We start from the raw sequence: 21,488 nt of genomic DNA, 5'->3' as shown, positions 1-21,488 counted from the left end.
TTTTAATTGATTTGGATACATCTTGCTGTTTGAACGTGCACAGCACCCCTTATAAGGAAGTATGATAATGCTTTAGGAAGTTACGATAGTGGAATTCATTTCAAATGTAGACCAGCTGAGGGAGCAGTAGCATTGCTTAAATGTTATTGGCATCGCTGTTTAACTTGAATTAATATATACCCTGCCTTAAGTCAAACAGATTTTTACAATTGCTAATGCCTAGATACAGTAAGTAATTCTTTTCAACAGGATGCATGGGGTTAAACAGATGAATACGTTTTATATACATGAAGAAATTAATTTTATAATTCATTTTGTTAATTGAAGCAACCACAGATGTTAAATATGGATTGCAGTTTTTGACTCTTTGGATCTGTTTTCTGACCCACATATTGACGGGCAAAGTTTTTTTGATTAAGATGAGGGATTGCCCTGGGTTGAATTATGCTCTTTGAAGCAGAAGAGTCTGAGGGGAGATTTAAATGATACTTTTAAAATGATGCAAGATCTAGATACTGTGAATAGGAACAACCTATTTTCCAGAGTGACTCAGCGGGTCAGGCATTATCTCTGGAGCGAAGTAATTGGTGACGTTTCGAATCTTCTTCAGAAGAGGGGTCTCGACCCGAAACGTCACCCATTCCTTTTCTCCAGAGATGCTGCCTGACCCACCGAGTTACTCCAGCATTTCGTATCTACCTTCGATTTCTTTCCTACACATTATCTATTTTCTTGGCAGGGATAAATAATTGGGGGTAGTAGGTTTAATATGGTTACTAAAAGAATTTTAGGAATAGTTTTTCTAATACTAGTTGAGTGATGAGTCAGAACCCTTCTGAATGTGTGGTAAAGGTAGAAATGCCCTAGATTTTAAAGTATCTGGATGACCACAATGTAGCATATCCTACAGGGGTCGAAGGACTGATTTATGTTTTTTTGAGCATTGTTGGCAAATCCAACATTAATTGACTTTCCATACTTTTGACCTTGGGGAAGGTGTGATTGGTCATCTTCTTGAACCACTGCAGCACATCTTGCAAAGGTACTCCCACAGAGTAGAAACAAAGAAGTGCAGATGATGGTTAATACATAAAAGGATACAAATTGCTGGAGTACCTCAGCTGGTCAGGCAGCATCCCAGAAGAACATGGATAGATGACGTTTCAGGTCGAGACGCTTCTTCACACTGAATTGTCTCGACATGAAATGTCACAAATCCATGTTCTCCAGGGGTGCTGCCTGACCTGAGGTACAGGTGTCAAAGATTATGGGGAGAAGGCAAGAAAATGGGATTAGGAGGCAGAGGTCAGCCATGATTAAATGGCGGAGTGGACTCGATGGGCCGAATGGCCTAATTCTACTCCTATAACTTGTGAACTTGTACTTCTACGGTGATGTTGGAAAGGGAGTTCCAGGATCTAGACTCGTAGTGAAGGACAAGCAATATGTTTCTAAGTCGGGGTGTTATGCGACTTGAAGGGGAGCCTCCAGTTGATGGTGTTCCTATGCACTTTCTGCTCCTGGTGTTCCTGATGTTGGAGGTCATGGGTTTGGGAGGTATTGTTGGAGAGGACACAGTTAGTAATAGCGGTGCATTTTGTAAATGGTGCTCTCTGCAGCCATTGTGACCGATGGTGGAGGGATTAATTGTTACTGGTGGTAGATATGGTGGTATTTACCGGTGACTTCGCTGTCAATGTTGTTGAACTTTTTCTTTCCATATGGTGAGTTTTCCATTGTGTTTCTGACTTGTATCTTGTACGTGATGGAAAGGATCTGAGTGTCAGGATGTGAGAAAATTACCTCAGAATGCAGAGCCTCTGACCTGTTGTTGTAACCCAGATATATATCTGTGGTTGGTTGAGGTGAGTTTCTCAATGGTGACCCCTCAGAATATAGACAGCATGCAATTCAAATTTCAATGGAATTATTATTGCTAAGGGTTGATGATTAGACTTTTGTTGATGATCATTACCTGGTACTTTTCTCATTGGCTCATGTCTAAATATTGTCTATGCCTTGTTGTGTGCAAGCATAGGCTACTTCATTTGCTGAGGTTGATGATATTAGGCACTCAAGGCGTTCCCCAAGGCTCCGTACTCGGCCCCCTCCTCTTCATCATCTACATCCTCCCCCTTGGTCAGATACTCCGCCACTTCAACCTGGACTTCCACTGTTATGCTGATGACACCCAGATCTACCTCGGCACCAAATCCTCCCACAACCCCCCCCTCTCCCATATCAACTCCTGTTTGTCAGCTATAAAAACCTGGATGCAACATAATTTCCACAAACTCAACGGCGATAAGACAGAATTCCTCCTCATAGGCTCCAAAGCCACACTCAGCAAAATCAATAACTCCACTCTCACCATCGACGGCACCACTGTCTCCCCATCTCCCCAGGCCCGCAACCTTGGCGTGATCTTTGATTCCACCCTCTCCCTTGAGCCTCACATCTGCCATGTCATTAAAACCTCCTTCTTTCATCTCCGCAACATCGCCAAACTCAGACCCTCTCTCACACCTCCCGCTGCTGAAAGACTCATCCATGCCTTCATCTCCTCCCGACTGGACTACTGCAACTCACTTCTCCTTGGCATCAGCTCCACCTACATCAACCGACTCCAACTGGTCCAGAACGCAGCCGCCCGACTCATCACCCACACCAAATCCTGGCATCACATCACTCCAGTCCTCAAACAACTTCACTGGCTTCCCATCTCCCACCGGATCAACTACAAAATCCTGATCCTCACCTACAAAGCCCTCCACCATCTGGCCCCCCCATATCTCACTGACCTCCTCTCCCCCTACCAACTCTCACGGTCCCTCAGATCCACATCAGCCGGTCTCCTCTCCATCCACAAGTCCAACCTCCGCAGTTTTGGGGACAGAGCCTTCTCCAGGGCAGCTCCCAGGCTCTGGAACTCCCTCCCCCAACTGATCCGTAATTCCGTGTCCCTCTCCATCTTCCAGTCCCGCCTCAAGACCCATCTCTTCACCTCTGCCTATCCTTAGCCCCACGTCCCCCTCCCTTTTCATCTGTGCATTAATTGCCTCATATTGTGTTTTGTATTGAATTCTGTCTTTACTTTGTGTACTAGTCATGTCTCTACTATTTATTTCATTCCCCTTACATGTTTTTCCTCTACCTGCTAAATTTTTGTAAGGTGTCCTTGAGACTCTTGAAAGGCGCCCATAAATAAAATGTATTATTATTATTAGGCATTGTACAATCATCAGCAAACATCCCCAAATCCCAACGACAACTTGTTCTGTTTGATCTTCTTTTGTGCACGCCAGGTTGATTGCATTCATCGAAACAGGGTGGACCAGGTGAAGGTTGTAATCTCCCACCCCATCATTTTGATGATTGAGAATAGACAGACGAGGTGGGAATTAGCCAAAATGGATTTGTGAACAGGACATTTCTAGGTAGTTTTCCCACATAGTTGAATGTTGTTGTGTACTGTAGCCTTTAGGTGCCAATGTTATAATTGTACTTGTACAGTTTGGTTATTTCTGGAGCACAGGCCCTTCAGTACTATAGTTGAGTGTTGTTTGGTCCTCTAGCCTCTATTGTATTTATTGGCTGTGATTGCCCTAATGACCTTCTGTGCAGTAAATTAATGATTCTGTAATTCGGTTAGGTGGTTCCCAAATTGTTTAATTCTCAACCAACTTTGTGCAAAATACTGTAAGAAAAATTGACAATGTGTTTGTCTGATTGGTCAAATATTCAAACTAGAAGACCCCAGTGGTTTTAGGGAGGGTATGACAGGCATTGTACATGTTCCAAAATTTTGGAACGTCAGTTATCTAAAAGGTGTGATTATTCACACCTATGTTTGAGGTGTGTGCCCTTTAATTTAGCAGAGCTTGAGTCTTACCACAGTACCAAGAAGAAAGTCTGGAGAAAATCGTGTAGGAAGGAACTGCAGATGCTGGTTTAAACTGAAGATAGACACAAAAAGCTGGAGTTACTCAGCGGGACTGGCAGCATCTCTGGACAGAAGGAATGGATGACGTTTCGGGTCTGAAGAAGGGTCTCGATGTCACCTATTCCTTCTCTCCAGAGATGCTGCCTGTCCCGCTGAGCTACTCCAGCTTTCTGTGGAGAAAATTCATCTTAGATGGCCAGTCCTAAATGGCTGCTAAACTATTGACTGTGACTGCATTTCTCTCCACTGACTTTAGTAAAATTGATTATCAAGCAAGGGAGTGGAATGTAATATCAAAACTGTGATGCATATTTAGTGCTATCAATCTGTGAACATTTTCTGCTCCTCTTTTTAATCAATGAATGTAAAGGACAGTCATGGAACATGACTTTTGAAATAGTGAATTTAGAACGTTTCCTGCAAATGGTGAAAAGGGATGAAACAGGGGAGTGGCTGATATTCTAGAATTCAGTGAAAACTGCAGCATAGGTACCCACCAAAGACGATATCGTCACTTTTTTTATGAAGTTGCCATCTTAGTGAGGTAGCTCTACAGGTTAACCTATGACATAGTCATACAGCATAGAAACAGGCCCTTCAGCTCAGCTCGTACATGTCAACCAAGATGCCCCATCTAACTAGTCCCATTTGCCTGTGTTTGGCCCACATACCTTTAAGGTTTTCCAACCATGTATCTGTCCAAGTGTCTTTTAGATATTGTTATAGTACCTGGCTCAACTCTCTGGCAGTTTATTCCATGTATCACCAGCCTCTGAGTGAAAAATCTTTTATCATTGAATAAAGGGATTGTGATTTGTTCCCTTTATTCAAGGAAAAGTGAGAGCATCAATTAAAAAAAAAACTAAATCAATTAACCGCAACGTCAAAAACATAAATTGACACTATGATAAGTAATATGTAAGTTTCATAGCTCAGATACTTTGCCTTCAAGAATTAAGATGAGAAAATATACAGAAACCCATATTCTGTGACATTTTGTGTAGAAGTGCATGTAATTTAAACAGGCAGTTTACACTTGTTTTTCCTCAGAGAAAAGCTTCTCAAAAAGGCGAAAGCAAAGGCAAAGAAGAAACCGAGACGACGATCTGACAGTTCAGGAGGATATAATTTATCTGATCTCATTCAGAGCCCAACTTCAACAGGTGAGCAAACCACGGTGAAGGAGCCTTTGAAGAAAGGTTATGATCTAGATTTGTACTACTGGTCATTAAATATCTGAGGTATATTTTAATTCAATATTGGGACTATAAGGCTGTCATTTGAAGTCTTATTTGTCTGAGCAACATAATATGCTGACGTGATATTATCGCATACAAAGTTTTTGATTTAGGGAGGGTTCCATATGGTATGTTGGTTCAGAAGATTGAGGCATAAAGCGTCCAAGGCAAGTTGACAAGCAGATCCATAATTGGTTGGTACGAGGAGATGGAGGAGTGGTAGATAGGTATTTTTCTGCTTGGATGTCTGCTGTGAGGAGTGTACCATTGTGATCAGTGCCAGAAGATTTGTTTGTAATCTGTATAGATTACTTGAATATGAACATAGGTGGTCTGGTTAATATGTTTCCAGACAACACTAAAATTGGTGGAGTCAGAATAGCAAAGATAGATGTCCAAGTATACAGTGGGACATAGATAAGCTGCAAAGTTGGACGGAGCAGCGACGGAAAGAATTTCATCCAAACAGGTGTGAAGTAATGCACTTTGGGAAGTCAAATTCTGGTAGGATGTTTCGTGTAAATGGCTAGGAATTTAGAACCATTGATGTTCAGTAGGACCTTCTATGGCAAGACCATAGCTCCCTGAAATTGGGCTGACCCTGATATAAAGGGTAGTCAGAAGGGCATTGATTTTAAGAGATGGGCTGTTGTGTTGCAGCCAATCCAACATTGGTAAGACTGTACCTGGATATTGTGTACAGTTCTGGTCACCACGCTGTAGCAGGGATTTGGAAGCAACGGAGAGACTGCACAAGGGATTCACCAGGATGTTGCCTGGAATGGAACAATATAGTTATAGGAAAAGATAGGATAGGTTGGGATTATTTTCCCTAGGATGTAGGAGATTGAGAGGTTATTGGAGGTTAATATGATCATGGTGAGCATAGCTGGAATAGAAAGTCAAAATATATTTTTTAAAATGCCACAGATTTATGGTGAGAAGGAAAAAAATTAAAGGTGCCCCAAGGTGTAGGTTTTTCACACTGAATATCTGGAACAAGTTTCCTGTGAAAGTGGGGGAAACAGAAATAGTTACTAAGTTTAAAAGCGATTTGGACAGATATTGGGATAGACAGCCTTGCGGTGTTTTACGAGGAACCATGGAGACGCTCATCCTTTGGGAAGAGCTGGGGAAAATCAGCAATCTGGGGTCCAATCAATTCCATACAAGTCTATCTATGAAGAAAGCATAGAATACAGATTAGGTCGGAATGTAAAATGAACAAGAACCTTTTGGTTGAAAGAATTTTTGGAAAATAGTGTGCAAAACCAAATTGACTATTGAGAATGTTGTCGACTACTGCTAGTTGGGAGGATGTGATATGTTAGCAGAACTGCTAATTAAATCCATCTTAATGATTTAAACTGCAGCCAAGTACTACATCGAATGCCAAGTTCCTAATGGAAGAACATATTTTGCTTTAAAAATATAATTTTTTGGACTTTAAAGATTTTTTAGACTACTTAGACAGGAATAAACATTTAAAAAAATCTATTGTCAGTGATCTGTTCATCCTATACTTTCGGTAGGTTAAAAAAGATTAAAATGTAGCTCAACTATACAAGTTGTTTTAAACAATTTTACGACTGTTCCGATAATTGCCACTTTGATATTAGTTGTTTTATTTTAAAAGGAATTGGGGACTGCTTGGATGTTATTGAATTATGCAATTACATAAACACTAAATAATTTCATCAAATCATTTTATTTCCAAATGCTCTTCCTATCTATTTAATTCCCACTCCCCCTCACTTAAGAATAGAAGAAAAGCGTTACTGCTTAAAATTATGCCGCGGGTAATGATGCTGTAATGTAAGGTTTTGCAGCTTAAATGATTAAGATGGATTTAAGTTTTTGGCCGAAACATCTGTTGAGACTAGATTTCACAAGGTTATGCAATGATTTGGTTTCTTGTGTCTTTTGCCACATAATGCAATTTGAGTATCCTGAATACGGGTGGTTAAAAATGGGTTGCACAAATGCATCATTTATGTAAGTTTGTAATGTAGTAATACTAACAGTGCCGATTGTGATAAGCATTCAGTGAAAGTGGCTACTTCCTACTGGCGCACGCTCAATCAATCGAACATGATTGTTTCTGATACTAATAATTACTCTGTAATTACATAGGTCTAATCCGGTTTCTTGTCTTCAAATGTACAGCCGGTCTAAGATTATTGTTTCTCTAGTGCTGCTTTGGGAACCGCAGTTAAGTTTAAGCAGACGTTTAGGAAAGGTTTAGAGGGATATGGGCCAAACAAGGGCAATCACCCGCTTAGATGGGGCATCTTTAGACTTTAGAGATGCAGTGTGGAGACAGGCCCTTCAGCTCATCAGGATCCGCGCCGACCAACGATCCTACGACACTAGCATTACCCTTCACACTAGTGACAATTTACAATTTTACAAAAGCCAATTAACCTACAAACCTGCACGTCGAGAAAGACCACCGGGTGGCGCCAGCAATGGCTGCCTCGCCAGCAGCTGTTAGTCCTTTCACCTTTTTTGTTATTTTTAGTGTGTCTAATTGTATGTTTTTAATGTTTCTTAGGATGTCTTATGTGGGGGGGGGGGGGGGGGGGGGGGGGGCATAAAAGGAAACCGTTTCTCAGTAACTTACCTGGACGGAGATGTGTCTTGGGCCTGTTGATTAACATTGTGGAGCTGTGGTCTGCGGAGCTTCTAGCCGCAGGTGCGACGCTGACTTTAACATTGCTGAGGCCTGGGAACCCTTGCCGATGATCTCCGTCCAGCTCGGCCTATCGACTTCTGAAGCCGCGGTCTCCGGTAGGAAGCGGCCGATTCGGAAACTCCAAGCCGCGCGTGTGTTCCGATCCGTTCCGACGATCATCCCGGCAAGAGGGCCTGAACATCGGGTCGTCCGTAGCGGCTACTGCGGAGGGTTCAAAGGCCCCGACCACGGGTGAACAATGAGGAAGATTGACTGAACTTTATTGCCTTCCCTCAAAGTGGGAAATGTGATTCTGCTGTGGCGGATGTTAATGTTAAACTCTATCGTGTATCGTGTTCTTTTTATTTGTATGGCAGTATGGGAACTCAAATATCATTGTACCAATTGGTGCATGTGACAATAAATGTGAAATGAAATGAAAATGAAACAAAATGAGTCTTTGGAATGTGGGAGGAAACCGACGCACCCATAGAAAACCCACGGGGTCACTAGGAGAATGTGCAAAATCCGTACATACAGCACCGGTGGTAGGTATGTTACAATACATACCTTCAGCGCATCTGCAGTACTGCCACTGGCCATGTGTGCAACTTTGGTGCCTTTGAAGGGGGGGGCCGGAATAAAATGCTGTTTTCTCCTGCCTGTCCGAGATATATTTTCTCGGGCTGCTAGCTGATGCTTAAAAATTGTTCCGACTTGCGTTCTCTGAAGTTTTTTTAAAAAATCGCGGGACAATTTAATCGCTGGAGTGAAATAAAAAAGGCGACTTCTAACGCCGACAACGGGACGGATCTCACGTAGGGGCCAAAACATAAGTCGTCTATTTTACATATAAACTTGCTTCTTAGGATGACTTTAATCAAAATTTCATTGGCGAAAATGTGATTATGGCCCCATACGAACCGGCAGTGTTGTTCCTGCCGATATGGGGTTCAAATTCACTGCAACCGCAACGTTCCAATCGATCGCGTTCCACAAAAACCCACTCGCAAGATGATTTAAACGGCCATCAATTTACGGGAATTAAACATTAAATTACTTCCATTTGGCCGATAAAATTCATGACAATGAGATTTAAAAATCATGTTATATTGTGAATTATTGTGTGAATGTTATTTGGACACTTAGGCTATTTAAAAATGTTAATCTTTTCTTAAGAAATGGATAGATGTTTAGATCTAGTAATTGAATTTTGTAATTAGCTACAATTAGGTAACTAACTAATTATATGCTTTAATTTCAGGTCATCCAAGTAAGATTGTTTCATATTTGTTTCAGAATGCTTCAATCTATAATAACTGAAAATCTATCTCAGTTCTCTTAATTTTTAAGAAAGTTATGGGCTTTTGACTGTCCTCGATCACAGCTTTTGTGTTAAGTCAATGGAAAAGCAATAGGGAACAAGATGCTAATTTCCGAGTATGAAAATGGCCATAACTGTTTTAATACTGAAGATATGAAAGTGAATTAGGTGTCAAATTAAACTTCTTTTTATGCTTTATCTGATGGGATAAATTGCAGACTTGATTTTTTAAATCTCAAAATTTTGTAACATTGCTACCGGTGGTCAGGATCGATGTCTGGTCTCTCACACTGAAAGACAGCTTCTCCCACTGCTGCAACTCCACCATTGCGCTGCTATGCACCACCTTGGTCGGCATGGACGAGTAAAGCTGAAGGGCTTATTTCTGTGCTGTATTTTTGAGTTGAGAATATGAAATCTGGGTCAATTTTAATTTGTCTGCTCTACCACTTAAACTGAGTATTCTGCCTTTGCCACATTTTACTTGATGCATTTAATATATCAAACGTCTGTCTCAGTGTGTCTATTGGATACATAAGAATACTTAGCCCTGAGTGATGCAAAATAAATAAAAGACAATTTCCATTTGTGCATAATAGAAATTCAATGATGATTCCACACTCCTTTGCAGCACTTACTGAAGCTTTGATTCCTGGTCTAAGGATGAAAGAATGAAACGATTATAGAGTCATATTCATACAGCATGGAAACAGGCCCTTTGGCCCAACTCATCCTTGCTGTGGCTGAAGAAGCGTTTTGGCCCAAAACGTTTTGGCCCTATTTTCTTCGCTCCGTAGATGCTGCTGCACCCGCTGAGTTTCTCCAGCACTTTTGTCTACCTTCATCGTTGCTGACCAAGGTGTTCAATTTCAGTTTGTCCTATTTGCCTGTGTTTGACGCATCTCCCTCTCTCAACCATTCCAGTCCATAACCTGACCAAATAACATTTAAATTGTTGTACATGCCTCAATGATTTACTCTGGCAGCTTGTTCCAAATAGACACCATCCTTTCTGGAAAGCATTGCCCCCAGGTTCTTCATATCTTCCCCCTTGCACCTTATATTTCTGCCCTCTAGTTCTTCATTCCCCTAAGCAGGGAATGTAATTGTGTGCATTCATCATATCTATGCCCCTCAGGAGTTTTGAGTTTGAGTGTAGTTAGTTTAGATTTGTTTCTTGTCACGTGTACCGTGGTACAGTGAAAAGCTTTTGTTGCATGTTAACCAGTCGGGTGTTACACACCTCTATTGTACAGATATAAGATCATCCCTCGTCCTTCTGCGCTCTAAGGAATAAAGTCCAGCCTGCCTGATGTCTCTCTAATTTAGGCCTTTGGTCCTGGCAACATCCTCTTGTATCTTCTCCGCACTCTCTTTCCAGTTTAATGTCATCTTTCCCATAGCAGGGTTACAAAACTAAACATAATACTTTTCAAGTGTGGCCTCACCAGCATCTTGTACAGCTAATATAATATCCAACGTACACTTAATAGACAAAAAATGTGGAGTAACTCAGCGGAACAACAGCATCTCTGGAGAGAAGGAATGGGTGACGTTTTGGGTTGAGACCCTTCTTCACTTATAACCCTGACTGATCATGGCCAACATGCCGAGGACTCCTTCGCCACCCTGTCTACCTTTGATGCCACTTTCAACTATGTACTTGCATTCCTAGGTCCCTCTTCCCAGAACTTTACCATTCACTGTAGACATCTTGCTCTGGTTGAACCCAAATTGCAAAACCTCATACCTATCTGAATTAAACTCCATTGGCATTCCTCTGCACATTTGCCTGTCGGATCAAGTTTTGGCTTTAATTCTTGATAACTATCTTCACTGACTACAATGCCACCTATTTTGGTGCCATCTTACTAACCATGCCGTGTACATTCTTGATATAAATGACAAACTGATGAGGATAATTGGGTGGAATCTCTGAAGGCCGCAGTGAGATTATCTATTTTAGGCAGGGACTATCGCAACATTTAAGAAACAATTGGACAGGTACAGGGATAGGACAGGTTTAGAGGGATGTGGGGCAAACACAGGCAGGTGGGACTAGTGTAGATGGGACATGTTGGTCAATGTGGGCAAGTTGGGCCGAAGGGCCTGCTCCCACACCATCACTATAAGGAAACAAAGAATTGATGTTGGAACTGTCGAGTCAATACAATAATATTTCACTGTACAAAAAAATGTTTTTACCGTTACCGTAAGATTATTCTTTTTATTTCTGCAGATTTTTTAAGACCAGCTAAAACTAATTCGGTGGAATCCCTGCAAGAACTGTTGTCCGATTCTGAAGGCAGCTATGCTGGCGGACTAGCCAGCCCCAGAGAATTAGCTTCACCTGACTTTGCAGCTGGATTCTTGCAAGAGAAATCAGAGGTCTGCCTAGTAAATATAGTTTGTTGTTGATGGTTACAGTGAAACACAAAGCCAGACAAAAAGTACTCCAGCCTAGTGACACTCTGCAGGTTTCAAGTGCCTTGCCAGTTCTTTGTTAGCTAACTTTTTTTTTTTTAATTACACCCTATCCTTTGAGGTTTGTTGCAGTTCCTCGTTGCTCTGGTGCCTGGTTCTCATCAGTTTTATTTTATCCAATGTAAAAATTAATATTTTGTTTTGAAAAGTCTATGAAGTAGCTGTTATTGAATAAAAGGGAAATAAAATGCGTTTGGAGAAGCCACTTAACATGAAACGTTAAAAAACCCATCACTAATATAAAATCCTGGACCTGTCATTTATTCAAAATTATTAAAATGGCTACAGGGCAAATACTTAATAGAGATGTATTTGAATACATTTAAACTTCTTTCTGGCATGGAGTAGCTTTTTTTCACATGAATTGCTCCACTTATAACTATAAAACTAATTTGATAATAGGGGACCACAAATCAAATGCTGACTATTTTTGGAATGCTTCCAAGTTAAATTTCCCTGGTATGATTGTTGTGAGAGGAGAGGGATTTGTCTTGGAGCCCTGTCTTGCCTGCTCATACTCCACTCCAGCTCTGTAAATGCAATAGTGGATATACAAGACCTAATAATCCCCAAGGCAGTGGTTACACAAATTGGAAGACTGCGAGCAGCAAGTTGGTTTCAGGTGGTTCATGCAGAGTCCCTAGAGTGCCCTGATAGACTTCTGAGAAATGGTGCCTTTTTACTTCTCTTATGATCAGCACCATTTAGAATGGTACAGCTTGGAATCGGGCCCATTGATCCACCAAGTACAAACATGCATGAATAGTAACCCAATACTAATCCCATTTTATTCCCTTCATGTTCCCTCCTCTAACTTCTTCCACTCACCTACACATTAGGGGGCAATTCACAATAGTCGTTCAACATATCAACCTGCACATCTTTTGGACATAGGAGGAAACTAGTCTCAAGAAGGTGTCTCAACCCGATACTTCACCTATTCCTTTTCTCCTGACCCACTGAGTTACTCCAGCATTTTGGGTCTATGTTCAGAGGAAACTAGAGTACCTTGAGAAAACCCTTTCAGTCACAGAGAAAGTGTGCAGATTTCATGCAGATAATGCCAAAGATCAGGATTGATTTCAGACTGCTGGAGCTATGAAGTAGCAAGAAAGTAGGTCCACTCTTTGGTAGAGGGTGAGGAATTCAAAGATTCATTACCCTTTCAATGAAGACATTTCCAAACCACTAAACATAATTTAAATATGAGAGTTTTATTATTTAAAAACTACATATTGAATTCACAACAAATATTAATTAAAATAAAACGTTTTTAAAATGAAAATTGGCAATAGTTTAGTCTTAGTTTAGAGATGCAGCATGGAAACAGGCTCTTCGGCGCTCTGACCAGAATTCCGCAAGACCATCAATCACCTGTTCACATTAGTTCTATGTGATCCCACTTTTGCATCCACTATGTGCAATTTACAGAGGCCAATTAACCTACAAACACACAGGTCTTTGGGACCTGGAAGGAAACCTATATGGTCACAGGGAGAGATGCAAACTCCACATACACAGCACCCAAGGTCAGGCTCAAACCCAGTTCTCTGGCACTGTGAGGCAGCTGCTTTACCAGCTGCACCACTGTGCCACCCCAATTTGAATAATATTCAAATAAGTAGGGCCATGCTAAATGTGCCAACTATGGTTGGCATAAAGTTGAGGGACCCAATGGAGTATGTCTGACCCCTGTGTTCACTGGACTTGATGGTGAATCCAGAGACAAAGATGGAGATTCAAACTGCTGTAGTGTGCAGATGTGCATACTAATCAATGGTTTGCAATTGATCAGTTACCTTAACAAAAGCATGCACTGGCCCATCAAAGAGTTAAGTCAAGAATCAAGAGTGTCTAATTATCATATGTATCGAAAGCAGAACAATGAAATTCTTACTTGCAGTAGCATAACAGTTCTGCAAATACAGTGATCATTGATAACACAGTAAAGAAAAAAAGTTTAATTTATTAATTAGAAACAAATAATACATGTCTAATATCTGGAGTTGATCTATGTAATAACAAAACTTTAATAATCTTTAATTGTCTAATCCTAGCTTGATCTGGTTGTATTCATTATCACTTTTGACCTGCAAAAGTGTGATGAATATGGAGAAGCTATTAACAGCTCCAAGCGCATGACACCATCCCAAGAAGTAAATGGAGTAAAACTTCTGTCAAGGTTAAGGCAGATCTGTTGTATTTATTGAGTGGTAGCGAATTAACTCTGAAGAGTGATCCAATTGTATCTTTCCTATTTTGCTGATAAATTGCCCAATATTTTAAAGGCAATAGCCCCTTTCTATCATGGACCATTCTACCATGTCTTAAAACATTTTAAAATATAATTCAGTCTTGTTGAGGAGAACATCAAATTTTTGAATGACGTCAGGGCAAAATATACTTAGATGATGCATACATTGCTGAGCTTAAGCTCTTTTAGTTTGACATTGAACCTATAAATTGGATTTACTACGTTGTAGTGTATTAATATCTATCATCTATGACACATAATTGCCTATGACACATAATTGAGCCTGAAGAAGTGTCTCGACCCGAAACGTCACCTATTCCTTCGCTCCATAGGTGCTGCCTCACCCGCTGAGTTTCTCCAGCATTTTTATCTACCTTCAATTTTTCCAGCATCTGCAGTTCCTACTTAAACATAATTGCCTTTAGTGCTTTGTAACCAATAGTTGATCAGTATTTTAATAGATGATTTTTGACATTTTAGGTTGAAGAAAAAGTTTCAGAAAGAAAAAGTCCAACCGAAGAGGCAAAAATGAATGAGAAATTATTGCCTTCTAAGAAGGAGTCAAACCTAAAATTCTCCCTTGGATCTAGCTCTAATGGTAATGCTTCAGGCTGGACTACTGGTTCTCTAAGGTAAAGTAAACCATTTCTGATTCAGAAAATCTGAAACCTGCTTGATATTAATAATAGATTTAATATGAAACCTTATTAGGCATATTATTGTCACGTGTACTGTGGTACAGTGAAAAGCTTTGTTTTGCATGCTATCCAATCAGATCAGATAATACTATATATAAAGACAATTAACACAATCTTAAGTACGATAGATGGAACGTATGCACAATATAGTTCTCAGCATTGCAGTGCATCAGTTCCATAGACAAAGTCCAATGTCTGCAATCGGGCAGTACTCTCACTTATGGAAGGACCGATCAGAAGCCTGATAACAAGGGAAGAAGCTGTTCCCAAGTCTGGTGATGCACCGTTTCAAGCTTCTGTGCCAAGATCATCTGTGCTACTCACGCCTCATTAGAATTCTCCACTTTTTGGGGATCTCAATACTGTAGTAAGAAAATATGTATAAAACAGCTGTCTTGAACAAAACCCCTGTGCATCTTTTCGCAAACCCCAGGATCCACCATAAAAAGCATACTGCTTGCAACACAGCATGGCTGGGGAACAGCTCTGCCCAAGACCACAGGAAATTGCAGAGAGTTGTAGATAGTGCCGAGTGGGTCAAACAGACCAGCCTTTCCACCATTGACTCCATCTGCACTTCTGTCTCTCGGAAAAGTAGCCAACATTACAAAGTGACATTAAACTAAATGAAGACTGGTCCCACCCCAGTCATAACTTTTTTTGCTCCCATCTGGCAGAAGATACAGAAAGCATACACCACCAGACTCAGGAGCAATTTCTTCCCCTCCATTATCAGGCTTTTGAACAGTTCTTCCATAAGTTAGGGTACTGCTCGGTTCACCTCTGCACTATTGAGGACTTTGTCTAAGGAACTGATGCACTACAATGCTGAGAACTCTATTCTGCGCTCTGTGTCTGTACCTCGGTACATGACAATAATAAACCTGAACCTAAGCATCCTGAACCTGAACCTAAGGCAGGAACGGGATACTGATTGGGAATGATCAGCCATGATCACATTGAATGACAGTGCTGGCTCGAAGGGCCGAATGGTCTACTCATGCACCTATTGTCTATTGTCTATTTTTTGGCACTTTATATATAAAAAATATCCCTATAAAATTAATTAGTGGATTGATTTTCTGATATATGTTTGTCTGTATACCGTGTCATTTTACAATTGGTATTTGTGCAATGATTATTTAATGTTATTAACAGCAAAAATGTGTAATTTTATGGTATCTTTCACATTGCAAGGTATTTCATAGCAACAAAATATGACACTCGCCAGTGAGTTTATAAGGGCAGATAACCAAGAGCTTGTTCAGAAGGGTAACTTTCAAGGACTATTGAAAAGACAATTGACAATTGAAAGAGGCAAGAGAGTAGGGAGATTTTGTAAAATAATTCCAATCCTTTAAGATCTTGACATTTAATGAAATAACTATAGGTGGAGCAATTAAATTTGATGAAGAACAATGACCAGAGCCACAAGAGTAATTCTTGGAGTGCTGCAAGGCTAAATGCAGTCCAAATTTTCTCCAATTCACATATATTGTAGAGAGATTAGTGTAAGAAAATTATCCTGTAATAATTATATTTTCCAGTAGAAATGTTTTCCAAGGCACTACAGAGGGTTAATCATGATTAAATGGTTTCTGAGGTGTTAATAAGCTTAAACAAAGGGTTAAAGTATAAGGAGTATGCTGAAGGTTTTGACTGATTGATTGAAAGTTATAGCGTGGAAACAGGCCCTTCAGTCCACCGAGACCATCACACTAGTTCTATGTAATGCCAATTTCCCGTCTACTCCCTACACATTAGGGGGCAATTTTCAGAAGCCGATTAACATACAAACCCACACCTCTTTGGGACGTGGGATGAAACCTCAAATTAGAAGAATGGCCTACTGTGCTGTAAATAATGAGAATTTTGGTTTGAAATTTAGTTTGAGATGTGCTAGAATTGCATTGATCTGGCCTGGTATTGAGTTCAACACATGTAGAAGGTGGCCTATGTAATTGTACAATCTCCCAGAGTCATCTTAACACTTTTTCTCTGGCTCTTTTTTTCTTCTTTTCTTCTTTTCTTGCTTTTATTTTGAGAGGTCTCATGCCATCATTGCGATCCTGCTGTTCATCTTTCTTGCCTTGTCAAGTCGAAGCAATCATTCTGACTCATCTCCTACTGGCGCAGACATTTTTAGTATTCTTTAGCTTCAATATTTGAGTACTTTAAAATTGTAATATATTTAATTGTATGAATTCTCCTGTCATTGGAGCAGTTCAATGAGACTCACTAAATTGGCCAGGACTAAACTAAATTATTATTTTGTAGTCCTGCGAGCCCTCCCACTGTAGGCCTACGAGCAATAATGGAAATGGAAGAAAATATACAAAAATGTGTCAATGCGCCAAAGACCAATGCAAGGTAAGATAAAGGTTGAATGCATTCAAAATTAAATAATAAATCTGAACAAAGATCCTCATTATTAATCTCCATTCTTCTATTTGCACATTGTAGAGCATTATTTTTTGTTGAAAATGCTTTTTTAGACAAATCTTTTTTTTTTAAATCGATCCCAAGAGTGTTTTATTGCCATATGTCCCAGATAGAACAATGAAATTCTTACTTGCATACAGTACCCGATACTGGGACTTAGAGTCAAAGCCACAGCCATCAGTAATAATGTCAGTTCTTAATATTATTCCTTATCTTTCTATAAGCATGCTTCGTCACAATTTATTCAGTGAGCCTTTACACACAATTCAATTCAATTCAATTCAACTTTAATGTCATTGCACAAATACTGAGTGTGGGTACAACGAAATGCAGTTTTGCGTCAGTCCGTAGTAGTGCAATATAGAAATTTAAAAAAAAGAGGATACAGAACAATAAAAAATGCAGAATAATTAAACAATGGGGACGGAGGGACCGGAGGAATCTATCGGCGGGACTCCGAGTTCAGCAATGCGACGGTATGATTGTAGAAGCTGTTCCTCATCGTACTGGTACGAGACCTGAGGCTCCTGTACCGCCTCCCTGGTGGGAGGAGGGCAAACAGTCCATGGTTGGGGTGGGAGGGGTCTTTAATGATCTTCCCAGCTCGTTTCAGACACCGTTTTCGGTGGAGGGCATCCATGGCAGGGAGCGGGGCGCCGATGATGTGCTGCGCGGTTTTCACCACCCGTTGTAGTGCCTTTCTGGCCGCAACAGTGCAGCTGCTGTACCATACCGTGAAGCAGGCGGTCAGGATGCTCTCGATGGTACACCTGTAGAAGTTGGTCAGGATCTGGGGGGACAGGTGGGCTTTCTTGAGCCTCCTCAGGAAGTAAAGGCGCTGCTGTGCCTTTTTGATCAGCTTGGAGGTGTTGAGGGACCAGGACAAATCCTCCGAGATGTGTACCCCGAGGAATTTGTAGCTGGAGACGCGCTCCACCTCAGTCCCGTTTATGTGGAGGGGGGTATGTCTGCCCCCTCTGACCTTCCTGAAGTCGACAATAAGTTCCTTCGTCTTCTTGGAGTTGAGGACGAGGTTATTATTGGCACACCAGGTTGTCAGGTGCTGGACCTCCTCTCGGTAGGCTGACTCATCGTTGTCACTGATCAGTCCTACCACCGTGGTGTCGTCAGCAAACTTAATGATGGCGTTGGATCCGTACTTAGGGATGCAGTCGTGGGTGAAGAGGGAGTAGAGGAGAGGGCTGAGCACACAGCCCTGTGGCACGCCGGTGTTCAGTGTTATAGTGGTGGAGGTGAGGTTGTTGACCCTAACAGACTGTGGTCTGTTGGTGAGGAAATCCAGTGTCCAGTTGCAGAGGGAGGTGGAGATGCCAAGCCCGCTGAGTTTGGTGATCAAGCTGGCGGGGATGACAGTGTTGAAAGCGGAGCTGAAATCAATGAACAGCAACCTGATGTAGGAGTTGTTGTTGTCCAGGTGGGTCAGCGCAGAGTGTAGGGCCGCCGATATGGCGTCCTCTGTAGACCTGTTGGCCCGGTAGGCAAACTGATGGGGGTCCAGTGTGGGGGGGAGGCTGGCTTTGAGGTGAGCCAAGATCAGCCGCTCAAAGCACTTAGCAATGACAGTGGGGAGTGCCACTGGGCGGAAATCGTTGAGGCTCCCTGTGGCTGACTGTTTGGGCACTGGCACGATGGTTGATGTCTTGAGGCAAGTGGGGACAACACCCTGGGCCAGTGAGTGATTGAAAATGTCGGTAAAGACTTGGGATAGTTGTCCAGCACATGCCCTAAGCACCCGGCCAGGGATGCCATCGGGGCCGGCAGCTTTGCGCTCATTCACCTTGCTCAGTGCATCTTGTACAGCAGAGGTGGAGAGACTGAGGGGTTGTTCATTTGGGGGTGGAGCAACTTTGATGGCTGGGGTTTTGTTATCTCGGTCAAAGCGAGCATAGAAATGGTTTAGTTCGTCAGGAAGGGTGGCGTTGTCTGGGGGAGGGGTGTTAACTTTCTGGTAATCGGCAAGGGATTTGATTCCTTGCCACATGCGCCTGGGGTCAGAGTTGTTATGGAAGTGCTCCTCAATCCGCCGTTTGTGATTGAGTTTGGCATTCCTAATTCCCATTTTCAGATTGGCCCTGGATGAGCTGTATCCCTCAGCGTCGCCAGATCTGAAAGCGGCATCGCGAGCCTTCAGTAGGAGTCTGACCTCCCTGCTCATCCACGGCTTCTGGTTAGGGAAGGTCTTTATTTCTTTGTGGGTAGTGACATTATCGGTGCAGAATTTTATATAGTCCATAACTGTTGAGGTGTATGAGTTGATGTCCACTTGTGAATTGAAGGTGGACTGGGTAGCAAACAGACTCCAGTCTGTTTGGAGTCTGTATACTGGTATACAATGGATATGTATACTGGTAAACATTTGAGCTCCTAACTGGATCACTATATTTTGTTCGTTTTTAGCTTGGGCTTTTCACCAAATTGTCCATTTGAATGTTTATTAAACTGAGCAAAGTGCACTAGTTTCAGCACACATGGCTATCCAATTTAAATAATATTAATTTATGTAAAGGATTTTCTTTGAAGAAAGTGTCCTTTTTTAAAAAATAAAGCACAATATGTGAGTCACCCTTTGATTTTGCATGAAAATAATTATAAATAGTAGTAACTAATAAACCGATACATTAAGAGCTGTATCTGTTAACCACGTTGAGCACTGACTTTACCCGAAACAAAATGTACGACAAATTTCAGTGTACTATTGCTGCGTAGATTCCAGAGTAACAGCTTATTAGAGTCTTAAGAGCAAGTCAGCATATGCTGCAGTGTGATGGGAGATGCATTGTTGAATTGGGGAACAAAAGTAATTGGATCATGTGTAGGAAGGAACTGCAGATGCTGGTTTAAATCATGTTAGTCCTAGGGTTTCCTTCATATGTGGAAATTGTAATTAGATAGCTTTGGAGCTTTGCAGTGGCTGAGCAACAATAGTTTTGGAAGGACACAATTGCTGGAATAACTCAGCAGTTCAGGCAGCATCTCTGGAGAATATGGATAGGTATCGCTTTGGATTGAGATCGTCAGACAGTTTGAAGAAGGATCTCGATCTGAAGCGTCACCTATCCATCTGTTACTCCAGCACTTTGTGTCTTTTTGTGTATTAACCACTATCTGCAGTTCCTTGTTTCTTCAATATTTTTGGACAGTTCAGACTGAAAGTGGGGGTATTGTTGAGGCAGAAGTCCAGAGGTAAGGAGCGGCACAGCAGTGGAGTTGCTGCCTTACAGTGCTTGCAGCGCCGGAAACCCGGCTTCGATCCTGGGTGCTGTCTGTATGGAGTTTGTACGTTCTCCCCGTGACCATGTTGGTTTTCTCCGAGATCTTCAGTTTCCCCCCACACTCCAAAGACGGACAAGTATGTAGGTAAATTGGCTTGGTAAATGTAAAAAAATTTGTCCCTAGTTTGTGTAGGATAGTGTTAATATTCGGGGATCGCTGGTCGGTGTGGGCTGAAGGGCCTGTTTCCGTGTTGTAACTCTAAACGAAACTAAAACTAAAGGAGAGTGTAAGCCCGTAACATCTGGGTGTTTGGCTCAATGCAACAGGAGTAATAGACTAAAGTTACAGATCAATGAGGGCAGATAACCACATTTTTTCCCCTGGATATGAGAGGGATCTGCATATGTACCCATCCTCACTTCCCACCAATTTCACCCCTTGTTCGTGAGATCCTGGTGTTAATATTGGCCAAATTAGAGGTATTACGAAATGGAGGATCTTTGCATTTGCAGGGCCTACTTGGCCTCTTTCTGTGAAAAGTTGCAAGCTGTGACCATGTTCCAGAAAGTCTGGACCCTAGATTGATATGCAGGATGAGGTGGGGTCCAGATGTCCTTTCCTTTGTTAAAATGCATGAAGACTTTGCAGAGGAACTCGGAGGTGTTGCAAATGCATGGTCAGGATTGGTCAAATAAGGGGGAGTTGTAAATACTGTTAATAATGTAGCAAAGTGTTTATGCTGCTGTTTGATGATTGGCTGAAGTGTGAAGCCTTGTTTAAATTGTTTATAAAACCTGGGAAAATGTTGCATTACTTTAGTTAACTGACTTCCTTTCAGAAGTTTCTGTAGAAACATTGTAATGGAGTACTTTGTAATTGGGTTAGGGAGCTGTCAATTACTGTATAATGTGATTGATATGTGTGATTGGATTGTAGGGGCTGCCATCCCCATCTAGTTTCGCACCACAGGGTCCAATGACCTATAAAAGAGTAGACCCCACGAGGATCGGAGTCGATCTTCTGGAGGGGTGCTTTGGACTGTGTAACCTTTTGGAGGTGTCTGCTTGCACAAGGCTGAAGGGCTTGAACGAGCAGAGACAAGGATCGGACCCGTGGTGGTTAGGTATTGTATAGGGAGTTCGTTATTGTTGGAAAGAATAAAGAATAGTGATCAGCTTAACTCCGTGTTTTACTGAA

General features: G+C 41.5%; 1 protein-coding gene across 4 annotated transcripts in view; it reads left to right on the top strand.

The window, feature by feature from the left end:
- Positions 1-21,488, top strand: part of ibtk (inhibitor of Bruton tyrosine kinase) — a 111,998-nt gene that overhangs the window by 73,891 nt on the left and 16,619 nt on the right. For 3 of the 4 annotated variants that reach the window (XM_033020823.1, XM_033020824.1, XM_033020826.1), the window contains 4 exons: positions 4,994-5,106; positions 11,419-11,576; positions 14,398-14,549; positions 16,893-16,985. In XM_033020823.1, the coding sequence (XP_032876714.1) occupies positions 4,994-5,106; positions 11,419-11,576; positions 14,398-14,549; positions 16,893-16,985 (516 nt within the window). The remainder of the gene's footprint in view (positions 1-4,993; positions 5,107-11,418; positions 11,577-14,397; positions 14,550-16,892; positions 16,986-21,488) is intronic. The other variant, XM_033020825.1, reaches the window with a different exon arrangement.

This window comes from Amblyraja radiata, chromosome 5, assembly GCF_010909765.2.
Source record: "Amblyraja radiata isolate CabotCenter1 chromosome 5, sAmbRad1.1.pri, whole genome shotgun sequence".
In the NCBI taxonomy this organism is placed as follows: domain Eukaryota; kingdom Metazoa; phylum Chordata; class Chondrichthyes; order Rajiformes; family Rajidae; genus Amblyraja; species Amblyraja radiata.
Note: the sequence above shows the minus strand (reverse complement) of the source record. Positions and strands in the feature narration are given on the sequence as shown.